Below are 27,394 nucleotides of genomic sequence, written 5' to 3' on the forward strand. Positions count from 1 at the left end.
GAAGTTTCAGTAGAATGTTTTTTTGACACTGTCGTCTCAGTAAACAGAGTTGGTATTCCAATAAAAAGATAAAGCGGTCAGGGCACACTGAAACAGGCTGCACGTTAAAATTAAATTTATTGTTAATTTAAACACAAGCGCTTTTGCCCTGCACCAATGCAGGACTTTTTCAAGTGAACAAACACCATCTCTAACCATTTAAATACCCTAATTACATTAAAAGGCGCCAACATTTCTTAAATATACATCACTATATAATTAAACTCAATCAAAACTTATTCATCTCAAAGTTAAACATATTATATATGTAGCTTCATAGATCATAGGTGTTCATAGATTAGTACTAGGCTAACCACCCTTGTGAGCCATTTTAAGCCTAGCCAATTATCCCCTGTGAGATTCAAACCCTGTACCTTGTGTTTGTAAGGCAAACACCTTAACAATTAGGTCACCCTCCCATTTTTTCTTAATTCAATAAAAACTTACAAGATCAATGCCATAAAAGGAAAAAGGAAGCAAAAATAATCAGAAAATGCTAAAATGCAATCCAGCCCTACAATATGTTAGCTTTCTTCTGTATAGACATCTTTCTGCACAGCCAACACAGACAGGGTTTTTATTTGGAATTTCAGAGCAGGTATTTACGGACCCTAGAGGAGGGATTGGGAAAATTGGCTTTGGTGCAGGGAAACACATTGGCAGCTTAAGCTTAATGCTACCACCCTCCCCCCAGGTTAAATGATTATATTTCGATCAAACCTTATCTTATATAATATATATAAATGGTTACCAGTGATTTCACTGAAGAATCAACATCTTGAGTGTGGATTTTCATACACAAATAGTCACTGATGAAATTAAGCAAAGTATGGTACAGTTAAGCTATGGAATGTTGACTAGCATAATTACTAGTGAATTCACTTTGGTCACAGTTGTGCAACCATGGAATTAGTATACATTAGTATTCATTAGTAAGGGGAAGGAGAGAGTGAAACCCCCCCATGTAAAAAAGTGATTTGTCTGTAGGACTATAGTTTATTTAGGAGCGGTTCATTATGGGGTGTGCATGTGTCTTGATGGGACTGTGATTGTAAAGGTAAAGCAATTGATGTATATTTACTATCACTTCTGCAGTGCTTCAGGTGGTGTGTTTTATTTGGAAGTTTGTAGTAGTTTGATTACGCAACTGGACAGCAATTTCTTCCCATTTATGATACTTTCTATTAGATAATTAGGGCTATGGTTAAGTGAAATACTCAGTGAATGTTTCTGATGGTGCTTGAGTTCATATTGGGTGTTGTTAAAGGATAATAGAATCATATACATATACATGTATGTGTGTATGTGTGTGTAGAAAATATATAGGTTCAAAGGTTCATAGGCAAGTTCTAGGCAACCAATCTTCAGACCATTGCAAGCCATAAAACTTCTGTTCAAAAATTCCGTTCAGCCTCAAGGAGGGTAGCATAAGCTAGAACAGGGAGGAGCAGCTATCTAGGCTTACCTCGAAGGTGGCAAGGGTGCTACACTGCTTGACATGTAGTGGAAGTTTGTTCCATAGATGAGGGATACATTTGGATATGAATCTATCGTGCCAATTTGTGTTATTTACCTGCTAATGAATGTGTAGTTCCTTTTACCTGGGTATTTGAGGTACCATTTGATGTCCTTCCATATCACTGTTGCAGTATTCTTTACCCCAAGGGATCTCTTGCCATGGATAGCCGAACATCCAGCCAGTATACCAAAGCCTTTAGTACTTATAGGCATTGTACATCACATGCAAGCTGTAAGGCATAAAGGTGATGTATGGACGCACACACTCAGAACTTCTTTGCCACCAGTCCGAAAGTCATTGTTGAATGTTGGTCTGAATGCCCTTCTGCTGTGCTGGTTACTAAGCCATGTTTTCAGATAAGTGTCCTGTTGGGGGTTGTTCTCTCTTATTTGTTGTAGTTATTGTTTATATCATCCAGAAAAGGAAAATGTCAGTGTGGGAGGCATAGTCTCCATAAAGACCATCATGATCATTGTTTCTTCTGTTTGGGTGCTACCAATGATCATACACAGTGCTCTATCCACCAGGCATTTGTGCCTAAAACCTTACAAAGTTACCTGTCCTCCTTGTCCTTATACCTGGAGAACCAACATCTGAAATTGTTCGCTCAGGGTGCTATGGCAGAATCCTCCCATCCTGAGGGCCAGCTGTCTGACAAGAAAAAGGCCAAAAAAAAGTTAGTTCTGATCCGACTGCTGTCCAGCCTTCCCCTGACATCTCTCTTGAGGCTGGAAAAAGCCCATAGGACCATCCACTGGTTGCTTTGGATTCCTCTCCTGCAACCCAGTAGGCCAGCATGGATATGGATTCTTGCAGTTCCTCAGAGGCTTTTCAAACATCAGTACCTGTTGTTGAAGGGGAACCTGGGATGATTATATTCAAAGGACTGAGGGGTATTCATCAGATCTTGAGGAAATTCCTATGAACATTACTGAATCTCGCCAGGGGTCTGACCATCTGAGGGTGTTTCATTTGGATTTCCCTCAGAAAAATAAGCAACAAACAAAGTATATCTCACCTGTTGTTAAGGATCTCCAACATGAATGGCAGGATTTCACTCAGGGTTTATTAAATGCTTTAATGGTTTTGAAGCATCCTTAACAGTACTCTATGCCTGCTGCTCCCTGGCCTAGCAGTACACTCAAGAGGCCCAGGGAACTGGATTCCTTGGATGAGGAACTAGACTCTGAGCAAATCTTTTTGGCTTATTCTTCCCAAATCCCTTCCCCTTTGGACTATGGTTCAGAGGAGGAGGATTACATAAGGCCAGATTCCCCCCTGGTGGAGCTTTCTTTGGGGATACCATTGCCCATTTGATGGATTATTTTAAGTGGGATTGTTTTCAAGTCTGAGATTGAGAAAAGATATTATGAGCTCCTACAGATGGAGTCTCCTAAGCCATCTGCTGTTCCTCCTGTTCTGACTGCCTTTCTGGAGGTTTCTCAGTAGCATCTGTAGTTCCCGACTCTTAACCTCCTGCAGCTAAGAAGCCAGATTGATTCTATAAAATGTCCGAGGAGTGCAAATTCTTTATAAATACCTTTCTGCTGACCCTTCCATCCATGTTATTGCCCTCTAGTAAGCTACTGCCTTCTGATAAGGCTAGTAGGGCTATGGAAAGGCTGGGCAAAAAAGTTTATGCTGTTGCCACTTTATCCTTTAGGGCCATCAACTCTCAGCCTCGTATAACTAGGAATGTTTTGGGCCTCATTTCTTAGGTTTCTAAGGTGTTTTTTCTGACCTTTCTGACTCTGAGGGGAAGGCTAGGGCCCTTTCCCTATTGGGCTCTACTTCTCACATTGCCCACAACTCAATAAAATGTAGTTATGATGCAGCTGATGCCTCTTCCAGGGCTTCTGCCTCTGCTTCAGTTATGAGACATAATTGTTGGCTTCAGCTTCAGGCTTTCCCTGATTACATTAGGGTCAAACTTTTGGATGCTCCTTTGGATAATAAAAATCTTGGATCTGCTGAAGCTGAATTTTTCAAGGCTCTCCAGTATTAGGGTAAAGTCTTGCTGGAGCTGAAACATATTTTTGTTTTCCTACTCCAAAATTTCAATGGAATTATCCCTCTATGCCTGATTTTGTTCATAGGCAATCTTACCATCCTCCTAAGGGCAAGAAGGGTTCTACGTGAATGCCTCCTGTTAAGTCTACTCAGACTCCTTCCTCCCAGAAACCTCCTTCCAGGATAAGCCAGGCTCTATGTGACAGTTTGCTTCCTCTCTCTCCCTCAGCCTGATTCCTGTGTCCCTGAGTGTGTACCTGTCTCTTCCAAACTGGCTTCATATCACTTCAGACACTTGGGTTCTGTCCATTATGCATTAGAATTATTTCATGGTTTGGAAGTCCCTCCCTTTTTAGGTATTCCTCAAACTCCTCAGGAACAGTTCTCTTATTTCCTAGAGGTTCTTCAGTCTATTTTGGCTCAGGGCACATTCAATCTGTACCTCTTGTTCAAGTAGGGAGTAGATTTTACTCCAGGATATATCTGGTCCCATGGAAGGAGGGCACTTGGAGACCAATTCTGGATCTTTCGTGACTGAACACCTTTCTCAAGATTCCTTCCTTTTGGGTGTTACCTCTATAAACATAATTTCTTCTTCTACTCCATGCCTTTTCCTCTTCTTTTTCCCCAGGCATTTGTTTCTACCAGGGAATTTCTCAGGTTCATGGCTTCCATATTCCCATGCTCCCTCTTGCCAGGCAGCATATGAGAACTTCAGTGGCAAGTCAGTGTGGCTCCAACATTGCCACCCCTGGACTTCCTGGTACCTTTCCTCCCATGTTTCAAGCTTGAGCTTCAGTGATGGATTAAACAACTTTGTCAGCCTGGGGCTTCCTTTTCAAGCTCCAGTTCTAACTCTGGAGCTCTTTACAGATGCCTCAGATGGGGAGTGGCAGGGGGGAGGGGTATGCTCCTGTGGCTCCATCAAGGTTCAGGGTCTCTGGCCTCAGAACACATCACTGTAAAGGAGATGAGGGCTTTGGTTTTGGCTCTTAAGCCTTTCCATCCCTGTTTCATCCCGGGGCCCCTCAAAGTGTTCACAGACAATACCATAGTGATGTGATATTTCAACAAACAAAGGGTTACAAGGTCCTATTTTCTTTGCCATCTAGTTCTTCTGGTGTGGGATCCAGCTATCCAGTATCATGTGAATCTTCAGGCAGTTTACATTCTGTAAGAGCACACTCTAGCAGCAGCCTCCTTGAGCAGGTCCAGCACAAGCTCATGAATGGATGCTTTAGATATGTGTTCCTCGACATTGTCCATCATCAGTATATTCCTCAGGTAGATTGTTCTACCTTCACTCTGAATGGGCAACTTCCTTTATTCTGTTTTAAAGTCCCAAGTCCTCTGGCTAGGAAAGTGGGTGCCCTGTCTCTTCCTAGGAAAGGGATGTTTCTGTACAGCCCCCCCCCCCCTTCCTCTGTAACCATGACTCCTGCACAAAAATCAGGCAAGACTCCAAAATCTTGCTAGTGACTCCCTTTTGTCCCCAGACAGCACTGGTTCCCCCTTCTTTCTCACTTGGCCAGAGGCAATCACCACAAGTTACCTCTCTGCATAGATATCCTCACACAAGACAGATCTCTTATTCGTACTCACTTGTCCACTCTTCAGCTGATGCTGTGGGTGATAGGGTTTGATCCTTTTCAGGCACCTCTTTTCTGAGGATGTGCTTCAGGTTTTGCAGAAGGCCAGGAAACCTATTACCAAGAAATCATATATGTCCAAATGGAAGTGATTTTCTGTCTGGTGCTTCTCTTGCCATCAGGATTCCCTATTTGTGGAGATTCCTCTTGTTCTCTCTTATTTGTGTGATCTGTTTTAGGCTGTGTTGACATATTCTTCAGTTAAGGTCCATCTGTCAGCAATTTCTGCTTGTCTGCCCTTGAAACCTCTGCTGGTCTCTAGATTAGAGGTCAAATAATTTCTTAAAGGCATCCTTCATATCAGGCCTCCCAGGAAGCCTGTTCCACTTTCTTGGGATCTCAGTTTTGTACTTGAAAATTGACATAAGGTTCTTTTGAGCCAGCTTCTTCAGCCTCCTTGCAACACTGTACTTGAAAGACTGTTCTTTGGGCTCTCACTTTAACCAAGAGGCTGTCTTATCTTCAGGCTCTCATGGCTATTTCTCCTTTATTAGTTTTCCACAGAGACTCGTGTCTCTTCATACTAGTCCTTCTATTATGCCCAAGGTAGTCAATGAGTTGTTCCTCAACCATTCTGTTCATCTCACCTCCTTTTTTTCTTTCTGTGCAATCTGCCGGTGAGATGGTTCATTACACCTTGGATTTGCATAGACAGCTCAGATATTATTTGGATAAAACTAAAGTTATTTACAAATCTGAGCAGCTCTTTGCTTCTTTTCATTACAGAATTTTGGGCTTGGCTTTTTCTAAGTAGACCATCTCCTCCTGAATTTCTAAGGCCATTTCTTTTTGTTATTCTTTTTATGGGAAATGTCTTCCAGTGAAGGTCCATTCTACTAGGGCATTTGCCTCCACTGGTGCTTTTTTCAAGTGTATGGATACCAATTCCATCCTTGAGGTTGTTGTGTGGTCCTCTGTACATACTTTTACTAAGCATTACAAGTTGGATATTATCCCCAGAGCCAGAGCAGGTTTTGCCAGGGCTAACTTGAATGGGTTTGTAGAGGGCTCTTCTGTGCCTTCTTCCTCCAAGGCTTCCTCTTGAGCTCTTGTACTCTCTCTCTGTAAAGTACAGAATACTGCAACAGTGATATGGAAGGACACAGTACAGTAGTGTAAACTCTTACCATCACAGTAGATGTCCTTCTCTTCACCATTGCAGTATTTGCTCCCTCCCACCCCTCTGTTTTGGCACTTTCCCTGTAGTTTTCTAGACTTCCAGGTTGAGGGCTGCTTCTTCTTCTTCTTCTCCTCCTCCTCCTCCTCCATAAGGGTATTCTTTCCTCTTGGGGCTTTTTCAGTTGTGCATGTGTGTGCATCAGTTCATCACCTTCATGCCCTATGCCTACCTTGGGTAAACATACAAGTGACGTATGATGCCTATATGTCTAAAGTCTTTGGTATACTTGCTGGATATTGGGCTATCCTAGGCAGGAGATCATTTAAGTAAAGAATACTGTAACATTGAAGAGAAGGACATCTACTGCTATGGTAAGATTTTACACAATTGTACTTTCTGTGAAGGAATTGGAGGTCAAAGAAGGTTGGATTTTTCATGGCTCGAAAGACCAGACACAAATCTCCATGCAGCATGCTATAAGAGACTGATTACATGGAGAAGTCAGTCAATTTGTCATGATAACTAAGATTTTTGAGGCCACTGGTCTTTTTAGTTATGAATCTCTGAGGTCTCTCAAGCTGAGTGATATGCGTAGAAAAATACATGCTAAGAGGCGCATTATATTCAATAATGGGTCTGATGATATACGAGTAAAGGGGAATTAAAACCTCTTTGGATCTAGCAGAGATGGCTTTGAAAAATTAGATAGGCCAGAGAAAAAGATTTTTGAAAAACTCAGGAAACAAGATGGGCAAACAGTAAAGAATTATCAAAAACAAATACCTAGATCCCTTACAACAGTGTTTTATTGGAGGATGTTTCACCTAAATGGTATGTGAAAATGTTTTTTTTGCCAGAATAAGCTATGCTATGTTTTTTCACTTTTAATTTGAGACCATTGTCATTGCACAGTGTTAACATGGCTTATTACATGTTGGAGCAACTGCTGAGTCAGTGGAAGATTGAATAACAGCACCGATTAGCAACAGTCTGCAAATTAAGAAAACCACAGATCAGGAGTGCTGGCCTAAAGCTATGAGAAATAGATTCCAAACAGGAAAAGGCCCAACACTGAGCTCTGTGGTGTAACACTAGTACCTGTTTTTGCTTTCAGAAATGGCATCTAAAACTCTTAACCACATGGGTTCTGTTAGACAACCAGTTAGCTATCCACTGCACAACATACAGGTTTATATTCACATTTGCAAGTCTGTCATTAATGCCTGTATAGCAAATAGCGTCAAAAGCCTTGGCTAGATCCAGATAAGCTGCATGTATTGCATAACGCCCGATATGCTGTATGTACTGCATAACTCCTACCCACTGGTTTGGTTAGTCTTTCAAACCAATTAATGCAGGAACTTCCTTTGACAAAACTGAATTGACAAAACTGAATTGATGAGTGTCCTGGATAAAAGATTTTCAATGTACAGATTAATCAGGTCTGAGATGATATGCTTCATGGCTTTACATATGAGGCTAGTGAGAGCAGTGGGTCTGTAGTTGCCAAGGTCTGTGGTTGAGCCACCCTCCTGCAATGCATTACAGTGTCTGCATTCTAAGCTTCAGGAATGTAACCAGTGGAGAGGCTTAGATTAAAGAGGTTAAGTAGGGGTTCACAAAGGCCATATTTGGCACTGATAATCAGGCAGCCTGGTATATTATCAAGGCCCATATATGAGGTGGTCTTGGCTTATGAGTGGATGAAAGAACTTATTCCATGGTAATTAAAGGGGTGGCTTGAACTGAATAGCTGTAACTGTGGGTGGAGTAAAATGTGCTCTAATTTGTCAGCTAGGATATTAGCTATTTCCTTTAGGTCATAGTGTGCAATATTATTGTGGACCAGCTTTGAATATTTTTGGGTCATACTTATTAAGTTCATGACATGATTAAAGGATTTGTAGTAATTTTTGGCTTTAGTGGCTATTTTAAATGTATACTTAGCTTTGAGGTTCCTAATGGATACTTTACACCCCTTACTAGTTTGCTTTAGTATGCTTTTAAGTTAGTTAGAAGAAAACCTCTTAAATGCATTAAGCAATTTATTTGTTTTGTTATATAGTTTATTTGTACAGGTATTCCACCACACAGGGTTGTTTTTAAATTTCTTTTTTACTTTTGCAGATAGGGACTGCCTTAACAATAGAACTATTTAAGTGGAAGTAGAAGTCATAGCTTTAGACAGTTGCTTTTGCAATGGGATCCCTTGTAAGAAGATTACAGTAGAATGTGTTTAGGTTATCAAGTAACTGAAAAAGGTTTCCCTTTGAACAGTCCATAGAAATGGAGGTATTTAGGGGTGAAGTACCTCTAATTTTAAAGGAATTAGTCACTAATTTATGGTCTGATTTAAGATAAGATGATACATATAGAGCTGTGCAAGAATTACCCATATTTGTGAGGACTAGATCAAGGGTACTGGGGCCCCTGGTAGGATAGTTAACTATTTGTAAAATAGAGTTAGCTGTTATAATGTCAGGGTTAGGCATGCTGACCACTGGCAGTGTAGGTCAGCCAGTTTACTGATGGATAGTTGAAGTTCCCCAGTAGAAAGGTAGTATGTTTAATAGGAATTTCAGCTAATGTATTAAGAGTTGTCATGATCAGAAAGGGACAGAGAGGGTGTACTATTGCTAGCTGTGAAGTGCTAGGAGTTTAAATGTGATATCCCATGGAATCTGTCTCGAGGTGATGATGATCTCTACAAATACATATATAAACCAAAAGGGCCAGTAGGTCTGAACATGTGATAGGCACTATATTCATGAATAGAGGGAGTGCTTTCATAGCTCTGAAAACTTGTATCTGTAACCATACAAACATAAATGTTTTCAAGTTGCAGGAGAGCCTCAAGTTTGGGCAATTGTTTTTGTTAAGACTCTTGCCATTGAGTAGAGACACATTAATGTGTTCCAAATTAGGTTTGAATACCCATTAGATGAACGCTGCCCAAACATGGACTATGGGGCAGCAAATACTTTAGCCCAAATGTGAAAGACTTGGTAAGAGAAGTGCTGGCCACCCTGATGAAGCAGGTAGAATAATCAGCCACCTCATCCCAAACTGACATACTGGAGCCCCCTTGGATGACACCAACTACACAGCCAATTAAAGCCAATTATCTTCCCTTTGAATCTGAGCATCACTATGGGCGACTGCAAAATCACTCCAGACCAGCGTCTTTCCTGCCTCGTATACATGTATAGCAACCTCAGTCATATCTTTCTGCATGTCATTTGGGTAAACAACCTAAGCTCATTTGCCCCAACATGGACCATTATCAGATCATAGTCATATTTGTCAGGACGGAGGGATCTAAAAGCCTTTGCTACATCCTGAATCCTGGCTCCAGAAAGACAGCTGTCACCCTGTTCTTATCCAGCCTGGTCAGAAAGGTGTCAGTATATGCCTGATACTAGAGTTGCCTATTAGTAAAACATTATGATGGTTAGACATAATGTCAGTAGGCTGTGAGAGCTTGGAATATGCATCCTTGCGACTCTTACAGGAATGTGTACTGATTGTGGAAGCAACGGGTAAATTTGGGTGCAGTACTATATAGATATAGGACTAACTTTTTTTAAGATCCCACAAGTTTGCCTGCCTGGATATTTATTATATCCAACCCAAACCAATGATGGTTTAAGACTAACTGAAAATGTTCCAAAGGGATAGCTAGAGACTCTTAAATGAATTCTTCGAACCTTGGTTAATATTTAGTAGTGAATCCTCCTCTCCAGAGGAAAAAGGCTAACAACTGTTTGCTCTAAAAAATTTTATTAGTCGATGCATGAGTGATTATACAGCTCTTCAAAAGTTACAAAGTTTTAATACAAGCTAAAGTGAGTTTGCCTTTAAGCTTATTAGGGTATTGGGAGTGGTTAGCTGGAGGGTGACAGTACTAACTTGATTGGCTGAAGCAGGTAATCAATTGGAGGGATTCTGCTGGTGGGATTCCTCTAGCATTCATTTGCATAGGAGTCCTTGGCTATTCAGGCCACTGTCTTTACCCTTACAAATCAGTTTACCTTAAAAATTGAAAGTGCAAATATTTCCATTTCAGTGAAAAAACATTGCCTAACATAGTGCAGTTTATTTTATTCTTATTTACTACTTAATATATGTTAGCCTTTATGTTTCATTACACTAGTCTTATGTAGTTTGTTTAGATCATTTTCTAAAAACTGTATTTGCATAAGCTTCTTCAGACCCATGGAAAAATCAGTTAACCAGATCGCTTTTACTCAGCTCAAATCTTTTTTTTTATTTAGCTTTTTCTAGTATAAAAAAACACTTACAAATTATGAGTTGAAACTTAGTGGGTAGTAAATTATTGCTCATGCCTGCTTTTATGGGGTTTATGTTTATAGTGAATTATTCTTAATGGTGTTTGTCTGAAATGAAAAGCTTCCTAGTTATGGAAAATCAAGAAGACATTTCTGTCTGTCATTCCTAAATGAATTAATCAGATTCCATCGAGCTTACTGAAAATACCTAAATTTAACTAAAACCGCTGCTTTAAATGTTCTAACTCTGAGATTACACTACAGCAGAGAAAAGGACTAACTCACTTCACAGCACTGTAAAGCACTCTCAGTAAATACATACCATACCAAACCATACGTACAACAAACAGTGATGAACCCATATTAAACCATACCTATCAGACACGCATACACATGCCATCCATCCTTCCAAAAAGCAGTTACAGTCACATCACACAAATGCACAAAGCAATGCATCTCACACTAAATCACACCACATGAAAGAAAACGCACCTCCTGTTCTTGCTTGTGAATAATTTCACATGTAGACTCACAAAATACTGGCAACTCAAACAAGGTGTCTCTAAAGTAAGGCGACTAAACATGCTCTAATGAAACACACATAACACATATTTAAAGAAACCTATGTCATATATATATATATATATATATATATATATATATCACATATACACACACACAATATAAAAAGTTTACACACCCCTGTTAAAATGTCAGGTTTTTGAGAGATAAAAAAATGAGACCACAATAAATCATTTCAAAACTTTTCCCACCTTTAATGTGACCTATAACCTGTACAATGTAATTGAAAAACAAGCAAATCTTTTAGGGGAAAAAATATAAAAAATAAAAAAAAATGTACAATACGGTGGTTGCGTTAGTGTGCGCACCCTTAAACTGATATTTGTTGTGTGCACACCTGTAAACTAATACTTTGTTGAAGTATCTTTTAATTTAATTACAGAATTCAGTCTTCTTACACACCTGCCATCAATTAAAGAGACTGATTAACCCCAAATAAAGTTCAGCTGTCCTAGTAGGACTTTCCTGATATTTACACAGTTGCCTGCTACAGCAAAAGCCATGGTTTGCAGAGAGCATACAAAGCATCAAAGGGATCTCATTGTTGAAAGGTATTAGTCAGGAGAAGGGTACAAAAAAAAAATCCACAGCATTGGATATACCATGGAACACAGTGAAGACAGTCATCAAAAGGTAAAGAAAATATAGGATAACAGTGAGGTTCAAAGAACTGGACGTCCCTCCAAACTGATAAAAGACAAGATGAAAACTGGTCAGGAAGGCTGCCGAGAGACCTACAGCAACATTGAAGGTGCTGCAGGAATTTCTGGCATGTACTAGTTGTGTACTACATGTGACAACAATCTCCCGTATTCTCTATATATCTGGACTATGGGGTAGGGTTGCAAGTCTCCTAAAAGCATGTGGGAAAATGTGTTATGGTGTGATGGGACCAAGGTTAAAATTTTTGGCCACAATTCCAAAAGGTACATTTGGCGCAAAAACACTTCACATCACTAAAAGAACACCATCCCCACGGTGAAACAGGTGGTGGCAGTATCATGCTTTGGGGTCGCTTTTGTTCAGCTGGACCTGGGTTTTAGTCGTGGTGGAGGGAGTTATGAACAGTTCCAAATACCAGTCACTTTTTGCCCAAAACCTTCAAATATCTGCTAGAAAGCTGAAGATGAAGAGGAATTTCACCTTTTAACTTGACAGTGACCCCAAGCATACATCCAAATCAACAAAAGAATGGCTTCACCAGAAGAAAATTAAAGTTTTGGAATGGCCCAGCCAGATCCCAGACCTAATTCCAATAGAAAATCTATGGGGTGACCTGAAGAGTGCTGTGCACAAGAGATGCCCTCACAATCTGACAGACTTGAGTGTTCTTCCAAGGAAGAGTCAGCAAATATTGCCAAGTCAAGATGTGCCATGCTGATAGAATCCTACCCAAGAAGACTGAATGCTGTAATTAAATCAAAAGGTGCTTCAACAAAGTATTAGTTTAAGGGTGTGCACACAGAACAAAGTATTAGTTTAAGGGTGTGCACACTTATGCAACCAGCATAATTGTATGTTTTTTATTTTGCATATTTTTTCCCCTAACAGATTTGCTTGTTTTTCAATTGAACTGTACAGGTTATAGGTCACATTAAAGGTGGGAAAAGTTTTGAAATGATTTATTGTGGTCTAATTTTTATATCACAAAAACCTGGCATTATAACAGGGGTGTGGAAACTTTTTATATACACTGTATATATACACACGTGTGTGTGTGTGTGTGCGTACATATGCTTGAACATGCATATAAGCTTTGGGGAGTGTTTTATGCATTATACTATGTATATTTTTCATTTTATTTGCTTACTTTCTCTATTTCATTTTTTAATGTTTTACTTGATTCATTTTATTTTCTGCTTGCAAAATCCTCCCCTTCCAGTATCTGGGGTTGTGTTTAAGTCCTTTTTTGCTATGGTTTTCATATTTATGTATTGATTTATGTTAATATTTCTGATCATGTAATTACTTTGATATTTTAATACTTTTATTCCAATAAAATGTATACAATTTGTGGTTTCACTGAATTTTATTTATTAATGTATTTATTTTATGTTTTTTTGCGGATGAATTCATGCATTTGAGTTGGCATGTGTGTTTTACTCTTTGGTATTTTTTCCCCTTTTTTGGATAGTTGAATATTTCCTATTTTCCCCTGGTGAATGAGTTCCCAAGATGGTAGATGTTTGCTGTTGTGACAGTTCTCAGGGGATTGTTTAGTGATCTCTTGTTGGATTTTGTCTTTCCTGGATAAATCTTGTTTTTAGAGGGCTTTGTATAGAAAAAGCTTAATAGCTTTTACTGTTTTGCCTTGTCTAACGATTTGTAGTTCTAGTTAAATATACATAAAACATACACAGACATGTTCATACATGCACACATATACACACCACCATTGCCATCATCTCTATTGCTTATGCATTCAAACTCCAGGGTCATACAACCACAGAGAAGACAGAAAATCCTCATTAAAGTGATAAAACAGTTCATGCAATTGCAGTACAACAGAAGATCTGACAGATAGAGTCATTCCAAAAATTTGCTAAACTGGGATCAGGACGTCTGCATTCCTGGATTTACCATTGACTAAATGGCACATTTCCCACACACATGCACACACCTAATGGCCCTGGAGCCTTTACAAGCCTAGCCCATAGTATTACCTTGGCATTGTGCTACCCAACCTTCTGGGTTATAAACCTGTCCCTCCAGCACGTTCTGTTGATTGTGGTAATGAGGTTGAGGTCTCTGGAGCATGTGGTGCGGAGGGATTGGGATTTCTTTAGATGTAGCATTTCTAACAGAGCTGGGTCAGACATGGCTTTGTAAGTCAAGCAGAGATCACCTCTAAGTAGGCGATATGAGACAGAGAATAGTTGAGTTTTTTTAGTCTGTCCATATAGGACAAGTGTTTAAGGCCTAGGATCCTCTTTGTGAGGTACTTTTGCAGCCACTCCAGTTGTTGCAGGTGTCTAGTGAGGTACATGCCAAATGGGCCATTGTACTCGATAACTGGCCTAATGAGGGAAGAGTAGAGGGAGACAATGACCTATTTTTTTCCTGGATGCAAAATGCTTAGTAATGAGATGTGCCACATAGAAGGACTTTCTGACCACAGTGGCAGTGTGGTGGTCAAAAGAAAGGTTGCTGTTAACCTGTGTTCCCAGATTTTTTATAATGTCTTCTGTGTTCAGTGGACTACCATCAATGTGGTAGTTCATGGGACTGGGTTTTTCCCAAAGGGGATGATGACAATTTTTGGCATTGAGCTTAAAGCCATGGTTCTGACACCAGTCGTTGGTCTCAGTGAGGCCTTTCTCTAGAATGTAAACATAACTTGGGGAGTGAATAATGGCTCCCAACTTGCAATCGTCTGTGAACTTTGTCATCTAGAGTCCCTTTGTGTTGGACTGGACTTCTGAGAAGTATATACCAAACAGGAGGGGATCCCTGTGGGACTCCACTTGTGACTGGTTGGCAGCCTGTCTTGGAGTCAGCTACTTTCAGACTATGGATTCTGAGAGTCAGTTTGTAACCCATCTAGTAGTATAGGGGTGATTTTTATTTTTTTATTTATTTTTTTTATTTTACATTTGTTGACTGGGCTAGTCTAGCTGGATACATGTCCATTTTCAGTAGAGGCCCGGGGAGAAAAGCTCCACAAAAAGACAGTAATATAGAACACTTGTTATACAAATGGAAATATTTTACAATTGGAAAGTAGTATATAACTATTTCATAACTAGTATATAATTATTTCATAAGCATAAAATGGCATTTGATGCTTAACTTAGTGAGTTTTTCTATGATTCCTGAGTGGGTAATGGTATCAAAGGCCTTGGCCAGATCAAGGTAGGCTGTATGAACCACCTTGCCTTCATCCACAGCTCTAGGGACTGACCCAAAGAAGTCGGCCAAGTTGAGAAGGCATAATCTACCCTTCACAATACCAAACTGTGTGGGATCCAGAGTTTGGCGATTCCCTATATCCTTGTTTATTAGATCCATGATGATGAGTTCCATAGCTTTACATTATCAGTCTTCAGGCTAATGGAGCGATAGTTCCCAGGGTCTGTAGTCGCTCCTCCTTTGTGCAGAGGGATGACTACAGCAGTGTGCCATTTGATAGGGACAAAGCCTGAGGTGAAGCTGTGATTGAACAGGGCACACAGGTGAGGTGCCAGTTCACACTGTAGTTTATGTAGAACACAGCTAGGGATATTGTCAGGTCCCATAAAAGCTGTATTCTTGGCCTTGGACATTGCTGTTTTAACCTGTATATATATATATATATATATATATATATATATATATATATATATATATATATATATATATACACACATACATACATATATAAATACATATACACTGCGCGCGTGCACAGAAATGCAAATAAACATGCAAGTATGTGAATGTGAGTGTATCACTATAAAACACATACATACATATGCATGCTAACATCTATGTTTGTCCCATAATTTATCTAAGAGGAAGTGGACAAATCATACTGTTTTATATTACAACCATTTGACAGAAAGGAAATATTAGATCCAGAAGTGTTAATGGAAAAGGTAACAGTATGTAAACTGTAGCACATTTTTTTCTTGCAAAAGAGTTTTAGCAGGGCAGTATGCACAAGTCACAGACAAAATGTGATTTGTTTTATAACTCCTGCCTAAAGTGAAAAGCTAACATTCAACAGTTTAAAGCCTGAATTCATAAGTTCAGCGAGAATGATTAACATTTTAGATCTATTCTCTATATGAGATCTTAGAAGACAGCTTCATTTACAGATGTGGTAGAGACCATTTCACTTCTAAGAGAAGAAAATATGTAATGAAAGGAGGATACAAAGAGAAGACATGATGCAGAGTTTAGACCAGTTTTTTTTTTTTTTTTGCTGTAAGTTTTCAGCATGGCATTGTCTGACTAGTGACTAATACAATACATATGCATCACAGATTTCATTTTTTACTGTGGACCTTTAAAAAGTTGTGTGTCGATCACCAATGCCAGACCTGCTTTAGTGGCAATATTTTTGTTTTGTTATCACCACCCCCTGACCATCAAGCCCCTACTCTTTGACAGACTAGTTCCTCCAATGGCTGGCTGGCTACATTACCAGATGGGACATGTTTTAAACTAAAATAATAATTCATCTTTGGGCAATGTTTACATGAGTTGGGAGGAAACTGGAGTACCTGGTGAAAACTATGCAGAAATTTGGTGGACTTGCATCTTGGGTTAAATCCTGTTTCTTATTTATCAGGGATTGTATTGTATGGTTTACACCTGAATGTAAGTCCACAGCTGATCCTTCGAAGTTAAGGCTGAAGAAAAGTGCTGCCCTTTCTAGAAATGTTCCAGCAAAGGTAATGTAATGCAAAGAAAATGCTTAGTGAACCTGAAAATACACTATCTTACTTAATTTAATAGTTTTTCTAATCCAAGAAGTCAATGCCATTTCTCCAGTCATTTATTAACTCCTGATGTTTTTCATATTGATCATTGCTGCAGTAGCCTTAACTATATGGGTTATATCCTGCCAAGTATATAACAGCCAGACAACTTCCAAAGCTTCAGGGCACCTTCTACACGCCTGAATTGTCAAGCAGTTTGAGCTGAGCTGACTAAAATACAAGTTTGGGAGTGAATCCCTTCAGAACTTTCCAGCCGCTGAAGAGTATGCTCCTGTAAGGCATTCGAGGATTCACGGTTGGCTTATGCTTTCCTTTGCTGGGCAGATAAGTTCCCTTTGTGGGGGGGGGGGGGGCTTCCATTTCATTATATATTACTTATGTTTTATTACTTCCCTCTTCAGAAAAGTTTTTTTTTTAATCTTGGAGTGTTGTGTTTTAATGGACTGTCTCAAGACTGTTTTAATTGGAGCACTCGTTGTTTCAGTCATTTTAAAAGTAGTGTAAACAAACGGATAACATTTTCTGTGGAGAAATTGTTTTTCTGTTGTGGGGCTTCCATAGTGTTTTGAAAGTGCTTTCTACTGTGTTTTCCTGTCAAAAAGTAACTTTTGTGGACTGAATTTTACCGGCATTTTTTGCTTGTTTTCCTCGGGAAAGACACACTATTTTTGGCTTGACCATGGAATGGATTGTTGGTCTCAGTCAATCCTTCTTCCAGCCACAAAAAGAAAAAAGTTAAGCAAACAGCCTTTAGCTTCACAGCAGGCTAGCAGTTTGCCTTAGCCGCAGGCGAGTGACTCTGCTGTGGCCATTAGTTGTACCTCAGACCACTCATCTTTTACCCTGGATCATTCTGGTATAGCACGTACAGCCACTATGGATCAGAGTTAGCCCATAAGTGGGCAAGGGAAAGCCACTCTTGTAAGTTCTGGAACAGGGAAGGCTTTCCTGCTGTGTCAGAATGCTGTGCCCATCCCTGGGGAAGCAGCAGCTACCATTAGTAACATGGCTAGGCCCCATTTTTCTTGTCAAAAAGAAACAAAACACCAAGCTTGCATCTACTCCTCCTCAATTTTCTTTTGATAGGAGTAATTTACTGGGACTGGTTCAGGGTTTAATTCAGGCTGTTGATCCTTCTTGTAAAATAGCTTCTGGTAAAAGAAAGTGGGATGGCTTTCCCTGAAGAGATTCAAGATTCTGAATCTGAACAGGAAAATGCAGCAACGCATTCAGAGTTTTGTCCTTAGATTTCTGATTCAGACTCAGAGGAGAGCTCAGTTTGACTCTCCCTGTGAGGTTTCTCTTTCTCTGAGATTGCCAGAATGTGCCAGTGTTTTCAGTTAGAGAACAATGAGGTCTCTCAGTCCTTCAGGAAATATTATGAGTTGTTACAGAAGGAATTTTTCAGAAGCTACATCATTTCCTGTCCTGTCTGCTTTACAGGATGTGCGTCTTACTACTTGTAATTTTCCTGATAGCCAGCTATGTATAAAGTTCTTTAGCCTTTAATTTTTTATACACTATTCCCAAACCTGACCCAGCAACGACAGCCTTAGTTGACTCCACTGCTGTTAAGCACTTAGTTAATTCTAATCCTATTCTTTCTAATATGAATGGGAAAATTAACAGATATGTGAAAAAAGTATATACTCCTACACTTTAAATTGTCAGGCTCATATGTTAAAGTTTGTTCAGGCATATTGTGAAAGTATGATGACTGTTTTATCTACAGTTTCTTCTTCTGAAGAAGAATCTGCTTTAAATAACTTAGTTTCTTCTTTTGCACAGGTCACACTACTCATTGTTTTCAGAGTATGTGTGTGGCTCTGTTGATACTTCCAGGGCTGTGGCCACTGGTACTGTTTTAAAAGGTTTGTTTGGCTGCATTCTCAAAACCTCCCAGATGAAGTAAAACTTGAGATTTTATATTCTACTTTGGATAGAGATTGTTTGGCTCCTCTGCTGCAGAGGTAATCAAAAAGTGTGACAGAAAGGACAAGCTGATTCAGGGAATCTCTAAGATTTTCAGCCTTCCTTTTCCAAATTGTCCAAGGGATTTTTTTCTCCTTATTCAATTTTGGCAAAAGTCTAAGCCACTGTGGTACAGCGGTAGCATTGTTGCCTCACAGCAAGAGGTTTTCCTGTTCGATTCTCGGCTGGAGTGCCTTGTGTGTGAAGTCTGCATGTCCTCCCCGCAGTTGAGTGGCCTCAGAAAGACATGCGTGAATGGGCATGCCTTCGCTGAAGGTTGGGCGTTGGGCTGGCAACTTGGCACCATAAAAAAATCTACTGCCAATAATTAGTGGACCGAAGTTACGCTGTGGTGACCCCATAACCAGGAAAAGACAAAATTCAATTTTGGAAAAACAGAATAGCCTTAACAGAATTCAGGTAAACAGACATTTAAGAAGTGGCACGGTGGTTCCAAAAAAGTCTCAAACTTCCCAAAACCAAGGACAGTCCGACAAATTTGAATGACTACTCAAGAGACCTTGTGAATCCCACCTACCCTGGCCCGTTTTCTTTTACATTCCTAGCATTATCCTTTCAGGGCCTAGCCTCCTTCTGTCTCTCTGCTGGTAGGAAAGCTAATAAGGGCTTTGTGCCCAAACTTGTCATTTAGTCAGCTCAGGTTGAGTTGCTTGACAGTTTTGGCATATGGAAAGTGCCCCGAAGCTTTGAAAACTGGTTGGGTGTTATTTCCTTGGCAGGATATAACCCATATAGCTAAGGCTAATGCAGCAATGATCATTCAAACATCTACTGTTATGGTAAGCTCAAATAACACAACTGTACTTTACCACTGTACAACAGAATTTTGGCAGTTACTGCATTCTAATATGCTTACATGTCCATTATTCTAAGGTAGAGATGTAATTTGCAGATCACCCCACAAGTACTTTCATGACTGTGCGGGGGGGGGGGGGTGTGAAAATGTGAAGTCCTACAAAATGCAATTTGCAAAAAAAAATAAATAAAAAATAACTGATCTTATTTTTTGAAATAAATGTCAGGCTGGTGAGTAACGACTTTCAAAAGTGATTTAACTACATTTCATCTCTGCTGTCCAGTATCCAAGTTACTATGTGTGCGACTTTATATTGAATTCAGGTCTATGTTTGGCTATCAAATACACAGACCCTCGAATGGCTAACTATTTTACAGAAAACATCATTATTTAACATTACCGAACACCAGTGACAGCAAAAAAAATTAATTGAATGGCCATAGTTGGCCAACAACCAGGAAGTAATGCGATGCATAAGGTAAGTGAAGGAGATCTTTTAAATTTGTCCTATTCCCCACTGTTGTGATTTTGGAGTTGGTATATATAGTTAGGGGGGTGTGGGGATCAAAGCCCCCCCCAGTCTGGTTGGTTGGGTTCACAATGTTGGCCAAGTATGGCCATTTGAATTTTTTTTTTTCGCTGTTACTGATGTTCGGTATTGTTCAATAACTGTGTTTTCCATATGATATTTAGCTGTTAAAGGGTTTATGTTTTTGATAAACAAACATAGACCCATCAAATTCAATGCATACTATTGTAATTTAAACAATTCTGAACAGACAGGACTGGAAAAAAAGTATCTGAACTGAGAGGCTTCAAAGAACTACATTTGTTTACAAAATGATACAGGTCTGAGATTTAGAATGCAAACCTTAAAAGAGGTACTCTAATTCACTTTGATTATTAACATTTACCCCCATCTCCCTACATCCATATAGTCTCATTTCAGTTTTCACCTAAACCTTGTGGGCAGGTACTTTTTCACTCGGGTAGTTTAATTTGACTTCATTTTTTATTGTTAATCTTACTTATGGTCAGTAAACAAGCTGCACCACTCTCCATATCTCTCAACCTCTTACAGCAACAAATCTGGACAAAAGCCATACATAATGGGGGGGGGGGGGCACAGCCTGAAAAATATGGACAGTTTTTAAATATCACACTTACTAACTTAGGTTTTGCATTAGCATGAATTTTCTGAAGGGTATAAAGTCTGAAACGTAAATGTCTGTTATTTGCCGAGTTCAGTCAATTCATGCCCAGCTGATTATGTGCTTTTCCTTGAAGCATGTTCCTTGAAGCATGTTCAGTGGACACCAGTAGACTAAACAGACAATTTGTAATAGTATTCATAACTTAACCCAAGATTCTGCAACCTTGGAATTAGATATATTAGATATATTATCCCCAATAAGGAATGGGGTGAACACCTTGGATATGGGGTTCCAACATATAAAAAAAATCTCACTGACTACTGATGCACTCTGCTAGTTACCAATTAATGAGATTCATGGAAAAGTGATTCCCAAAAGGAGGAAACACTCAAGGAAGAACCTCTATGTGTTATATAGGTTGCAAGTGCCTAACCCTCCCCATATTAATATTTTCTTATAGTAGATCACTGTGGAAATGAAATGCTGTCTGCAGAAAACATGACATGAGTGTGCATTATTATTGGATTACATCAAATGGTTCAGAAGGATGTATGCAACAGTACATTAGTTCAGCACTGGGGCCTGTATTTCATATTATTTACAGATCAGTCCTTGGGAATAAGCTTGATGGTACACAGGGAAGGCATCACTTGGGTCATGTAGTGGCCTATGATGACCTACAAAGGGTGGGTGGATGGGGTGGCAGTAATTTGAAGTAGCTAATTGCTGGCTCTTACTCTTGGGCAAAGATGTGAGATTATGTTGTAGCAGGGTTGTCTCCAGATGTTAACTTAGGGGTACTACAGCCTGTCAGACACCCATTATAACATGATGAATGTATGTTTGTGGGCGGGGTTAGGTACTTGCATCCTATACAACACATAAACCTTCTTCCTCAAGTCTTTTCTCCTTTTAGAAAGACTGGAGAGTAGATGATCCTTTGACACCCAAGGACAGCAGGAGAAAATAGGGCAAAATATGGATTAAAAATGTCTTAGGGATTCCTATAGTACACTATGAAGCAAATAAGGATTTCATTTTTGTCTGTCTTTCACTAATCTTCCCTCCCCAATGCACACTATGAAATGCTTTAAACAAAAATGAAACAATACTTCTACCAGTATTTTCTCACAGCAGCTGTGATCTCCTAGTCTCCATCTATAAACAGAAATTTCTGCTTACTGAAATCAAAAATCTAAATAAATGTAAACAGATTTCAAAGACACCAAGAAAAAGAGACTTACGGATTATTTTGTGAATGAGATGCACTTCGTAGCATTCTGACTCGTTGTCAATCACTGCGATAAAGATGGAATTTCAAACGAAGAATGACCAGGCAGTTACAAGTAATCACTACTTTGATGTTTCCTCGGAACTTAAATCAGCTGCTTCTGAGATATTCACCTGAAAAAAACATTAACGTTTTACATATCTTGCTGGTATTTAAAAGCATTTTTCCAAGAGATGTTCATACCTTTGCTCTTTATTATGTTTTTGCAGAATCTGTGTTTTTCTTGTACCTTAACATCACTATATTTTCTGCATACAGAATGAACCCATTGTACTATTACTCTGAAAATGCATATCTTTCGCCTTTGGAAATTTCCATTACAAAGCTTGAATACGGGACTAGATAAAATGAAACAAAAATTGGAAAATTTGCCATTTACGTATGATTTAAATATTTAGTGAAAAACTGCTTATTTAGCACAGGCTGGAGTATAACCATGGCTACATGGATTTGTACAGCTGCTAGAAGCTACAGTGGCTTGTGTATGTTATCATATAACCTCCCCCAGAATATCTCCTCAGCACCATCCATCTCACTTTTCAAAAAGTCACTTAAGTCACACCTCTTGCAGTCATGGCTCTGTCCTTGCATCATATAAATGCTTTCCTGCTCTCCTCCAAATCCTGCCACCATCCTCTCTTCACTGCTTACCATCAGGGCCTACTACCTTGCAAATTATTTTATCTTGTGAGATGCCTCCTTAATGGCATCAATTTTTTTTTTTCAAAACAGGTTTATTGTTTTAACATACAAGAGAAATATCATAACAATTTTATACAAGTAATTAAAAATAGATATGATTATAACATTCAACAAAACAACTAAAGTATTTACAAAGACATCCACTACAATCAGATCAATTAAACTAAAATACCATGCTATTGAAATTAGGATTTTTTTAACAAATTTTGCAAATTATCCCATACAATATAATAAGATGTTTTTCTAGCTGTTCTTGACCTAATTGTGTTTATTTCCATATGGCACACTATATTCATAACATTTTTAAATTCATTGAACGAAGGAGGTGTATCTGAAATCCAATTTCTGGTTATTATTTTCCTAGCCACTGCTAGAATAGACCATAACAAGGGAAGCTTAACCTTTTTAACACTCTGAGGTACAGGTGTGTTGAATAATACAAGAGATTTAGAAATAATGAAATTATCTGTAAAAAGAGCCTGCAAAAATTCATTAATTGACTTCCAGTATTCTTTCAATTTTATACAGTCATAAAACATATGAGCCCAGTCAGCATTAATTTCTACATTACATCTCTTACATAGATTATCTTTATTATTTATTTTATTCATCATCAAAGGTGTATAAAAAGATCTATGTAAAAATTTCCATGTATAAAGTCTCCAGACAATGGAAGACGTAGTTCTATAGGCAGATTCAATATATATTGTTTATCTTGTTGATTTGGTGGGTCCCCATTAATAGAAGTGAAATAATTCCAGTATGTATCTACACTGTAAAAAGTTTCTTGTCTGATAATTTTATGTATGTATGAAAGTTTACCTTTATCAGAAAGTTTATGTTGTAAATTTAATATCAAGTAATCAATCAGTGTTGGAATAGATTTTTTAACTGTTATAGACATTAGATCTATTTTATTAATGAGATGTTGTCTAAAGGTCTGAACCTCTAACCAGCAAGTTTCTCTTAGATCAAATTCTTGTTTTAAGAAATCTAGATTTTTAACTTTATTATCAGATATCAACTGATACCAGTACTTTAGATCATTATCTATAGCTAAATGAGTTCCTTCAGAAGTAGATGACAAAAGCATACCCTGAGTATACATTATAGGGAATATAATAAAATTCCATTCCCTATACTTAGGGTGCATGAATATAAAGTTACGATAGCTAATAATAATGTTTAATGGGTAACAAACCATATGTTTAGGTGTAATAGGTGAAGTACAAAATTCCTTTAGTAACCATAACATGGAGTTATTTACTATCATATTTTTATGTGTTAAGGAGATTTTCATGAAGTGCATACTAATTAGCTCCTAATAATCTTTCCATTTTGCAACATATGACTGATCTATTAATAAAGTAATAACTTTTACAATAGAAGAGATAGTATATAAATTAAAGTCTGGAAAAGAAATACCCCCTTGAGACCAGCTATTAGTATGTTTCTTTAATGCAATCCTAGGTCTATTAGGTGCCCATAGGAAATTTAACTTTAGTGTATTCAGTTTCTTGATAATTATTTTTGTAGGTGGAAGTATTATTGATTGTATTAAGTATAAAATCTTGGGGAATATTATCATTTTAATAATTGTAAGTCTCTCCTCCATAGTAAAAAACATATTATTCCAGGTATTAAAAAGGTTTTGTATATTAAGAAAACAGGTTTTATAATTATTATATATAATAGATTTAATATCTTTAGATAGTATTATACCTAAATAAGTTATCTGACCTGAAATGGGTACATATTTAGTAAAATCACTAATGAGAATATTTTTTCGTGTATATATAGGTAGTATTTTAGTTTTTTCTTCATTGAATATTAAACCAGAAATACTTTTAAAATTCATCATTTTATCAAATAGAGACTGTATAGAAGAATTAGATCCTGCTGATGTAATTAGAACATCATCTGCAAAAAGTTGAATTTTGGATGTTATATTTTCATCTATTTCAAAACCCTCTATGTCAGTACTGTTTCTGATCAAATTAGCCCAGGGCTCCATTACTAAAGTGAATAATAGTGGAGAAAGTGGACATCCTTATTTTGTACCTTTAAAAATGGGTATTTTTTGTGAAACATATGTTCCTACCTTAATATAAGCCAAAGTTCCTTTGTATAAATGCTCAATTAGATTTACAAATGCATCTGAGAAGTTTGTGCACTTTAGTAAGGTAAACAGATAGTCCCAACTTACTGAATCAAATGCTGAACTTATATCAAGACTAATAAGTGTTAAATCTTTCTTTTTCCTATTTGCAAAATCAATTAATGTTAAAGTTCTTCTTATATTATCAAAAGTATTTCTATTTACAATGAAGCCTGTCTGATCTATATCTATAATGCCGGGATGATTGTCTTCAGTCTATCAGCAAAAATACTCATAAACATTTTATAATCAACATTAAGTAATGAGATGGGTCGATATGAAGTACATCTAGTTGGATCTTTATTAGGTTTTAAAATTGGCGAAATAAATGTATATTGCCAAGATGGGGGGGTTATTAACTCAGTTTGGGCCAAAATAAAAACCTTATGTATTAATGAATATGTACTTTTAGAGAGGATTTTATATATCTCTGGTATAATACCATCGTTACCCAGTGCTTTGTTTGATTTAAGCTTATTTATTTGTGTAATAACCTCTGTATATGAAATACTTTTGTCCAATAGTTTAATCTGTTGTTTATTAAGCTTTTTATTCATGTTTGTGGTTATAAACTCCTTTATTTTATCTTTAGGTTCCATGTTAATGTTATTATGGTTAATTTTGTGAAAGTGGTTTCTAAATTCATCTAGTATTTCTGGTATACTAGAAACATTCTTCTTTTTCCTTAGAGAAAAGATTTCTTTGATATGGTTTTGTTTATTCAACCTTTTTGTTTTATTTTAAGTCTATGTAAATATTTGGGGCTTATTGAATAAGACAAAAACTTGTATTCTCTAAAGTTATTTTAACTTTATGAGTTAAAATTTCTTTGTATTTCTCATTTAGTTTGTTTATTTCTTCAATAACTTTCTTGTCCATAATATTTTCTTTATTATTATGTTTATAAGAGTCTAATTTACTTTGAATATCTAACAATTCCTTATCCCAAGATTTCCTTTTATTATTATACCATCTGATACTTTGTCCATATAGATATGATTTTAAGGCATCCCAAACATAGACAATGGAGACTTCAGGAGTATTATTTATGTCTAAAAAATGTTTTACTTCTGAAAGTATATATTCTTTATAGTCTTTTAGTTGAGTTAAGTATGCTGGTATCCTTTTGATCTGAACATTATGAGTATTTTTTATCATGCATTCAAAAACAATTGAATTATGATCAGATATAGGACATGAAATGATTTTGGAATTAATTAAATCTGTTACCATCTGGTTAGAAATAAAGACCCTATCTATTTTTGAATAAGTTTTGTATATGTTAGAAAAAAAGGTATATGGTAATGATTTTGAATCTATCTGATTATTAATATCATTCAAATGATAAGAATTAGCAAAATCATTTAAATGTTTTGCATTAGATGTAATTCTTCTTTTTCCTACAGTGGTAGTATCACTTTCATGTAGTATACAATTAAAGTCACCAGCTAAAATAATATCTCCTATAGAGAATGATATGATCTTATCAAGATGATGTTTCACTGTATTAATACCAATTCCAGGTATCCAATATACATTAATTAAAGTGTAAGTCTTCCCGTTAATTTGTATTGTAACCATACAAAACATTCCTTTGTCATCCTGATAAGACTTAATGGTTTTAGGAATGGACATACTTTTATTCCATAAAATAGCCACTCCTCTTTTTTTCTGGGTGTGCTCTGAACTAACCAATACTGTATATTTGTTTGTGGCTAGTTTATCAATATCTTTTTTCAAGAGATGGGTTTCTTGCAGGAAGACTAAGTTGGCCTTATGTAAATTAATGTGTCTTATTAGGCGTGCCCTTTTACATGGATTATTCAATCCATTAATGTTTAAAGAAATTCCTTTTAAAGATGTCATTTGGCATTTTTAAAACTTAAGAATCTTATGATCAAAATAACAAATAACAAGATAAGTAATGTTACATCTCCTCCTTTAGGTGTACCTTTAAATATAGCTGTATTTATTGAATCTCTTATGGGATTTTGTATAGGATTCAATTTTGTTTGTAGTGACAATGAGTGTACAAAATATATTGTGGATGTCAAAACTATATACATATAACAATGAACAAGTGAAAATAATGTAAGGATAAAACCTTGCATCCAGCCTGGAGTTATAAACTCCAACTTAGAGTAGTATTTACCACTCAAGTTAACCCCCTACCCTAAGCAGCAGTACCTCAGCTACCACCTTATCAATTTAATACTAGTTATATTTAACTGAGGTTAACAGTTTTCAATTCAATTATCTAGCAAGACAAGACTACACATTTGGTAAAACAGCATCATATAAACTAAAATATATATATTTTTTTTAAAGACTGTTCATACTACTATATACATCTATGTAATATAAAACACTTGTATTCAAATAGCATTCAAATAATCTTGATGTTAGAAATCAAGAGGAGAGAAAATAAGTTCTAACATTCATTTAAATCAAAAACTTTGGCTAATATGATTCAGACATTACATATATTAAGATGCATCTATTTTCTGTCATGTAAATGCAGTCAACAGCTTCCAAAAAAACCTTGAATTGCTTGTATATGAGCATTTTACTCATACTCATTATTGTCAATAGAATAAAATATTGTATTTATAGAAATTGTTATAAATCATACTGCATAGTTATGCAGATTCTCAGAAACACTTGCATTAT

At 37.3% G+C, this 27,394-nt stretch overlaps 1 protein-coding gene across 2 annotated transcripts in view; it reads right to left on the reverse strand.

The window, feature by feature from the left end:
* LOC122791848 (interferon regulatory factor 3-like) overlaps window positions 1–27,394 on the reverse strand; it is a 151,773-nt gene that overhangs the window by 118,157 nt on the left and 6,222 nt on the right. For both annotated transcript variants that reach the window (XM_044059824.1, XM_044059823.1), the window contains exon 2: window positions 21,818–21,977. In XM_044059824.1, the coding sequence (XP_043915759.1) occupies window positions 21,818–21,852 (35 nt within the window). In that variant the 5' untranslated portion in view covers window positions 21,853–21,977. The remainder of the gene's footprint in view (window positions 1–21,817; window positions 21,978–27,394) is intronic.

Source organism: Protopterus annectens, chromosome 17.part0 (genome assembly GCF_019279795.1).
Source record: "Protopterus annectens isolate FY-2018-M chromosome 17.part0, PAN1.0, whole genome shotgun sequence".
NCBI classification, from domain to species: Eukaryota; Metazoa; Chordata; order Ceratodontiformes; family Protopteridae; genus Protopterus; species Protopterus annectens.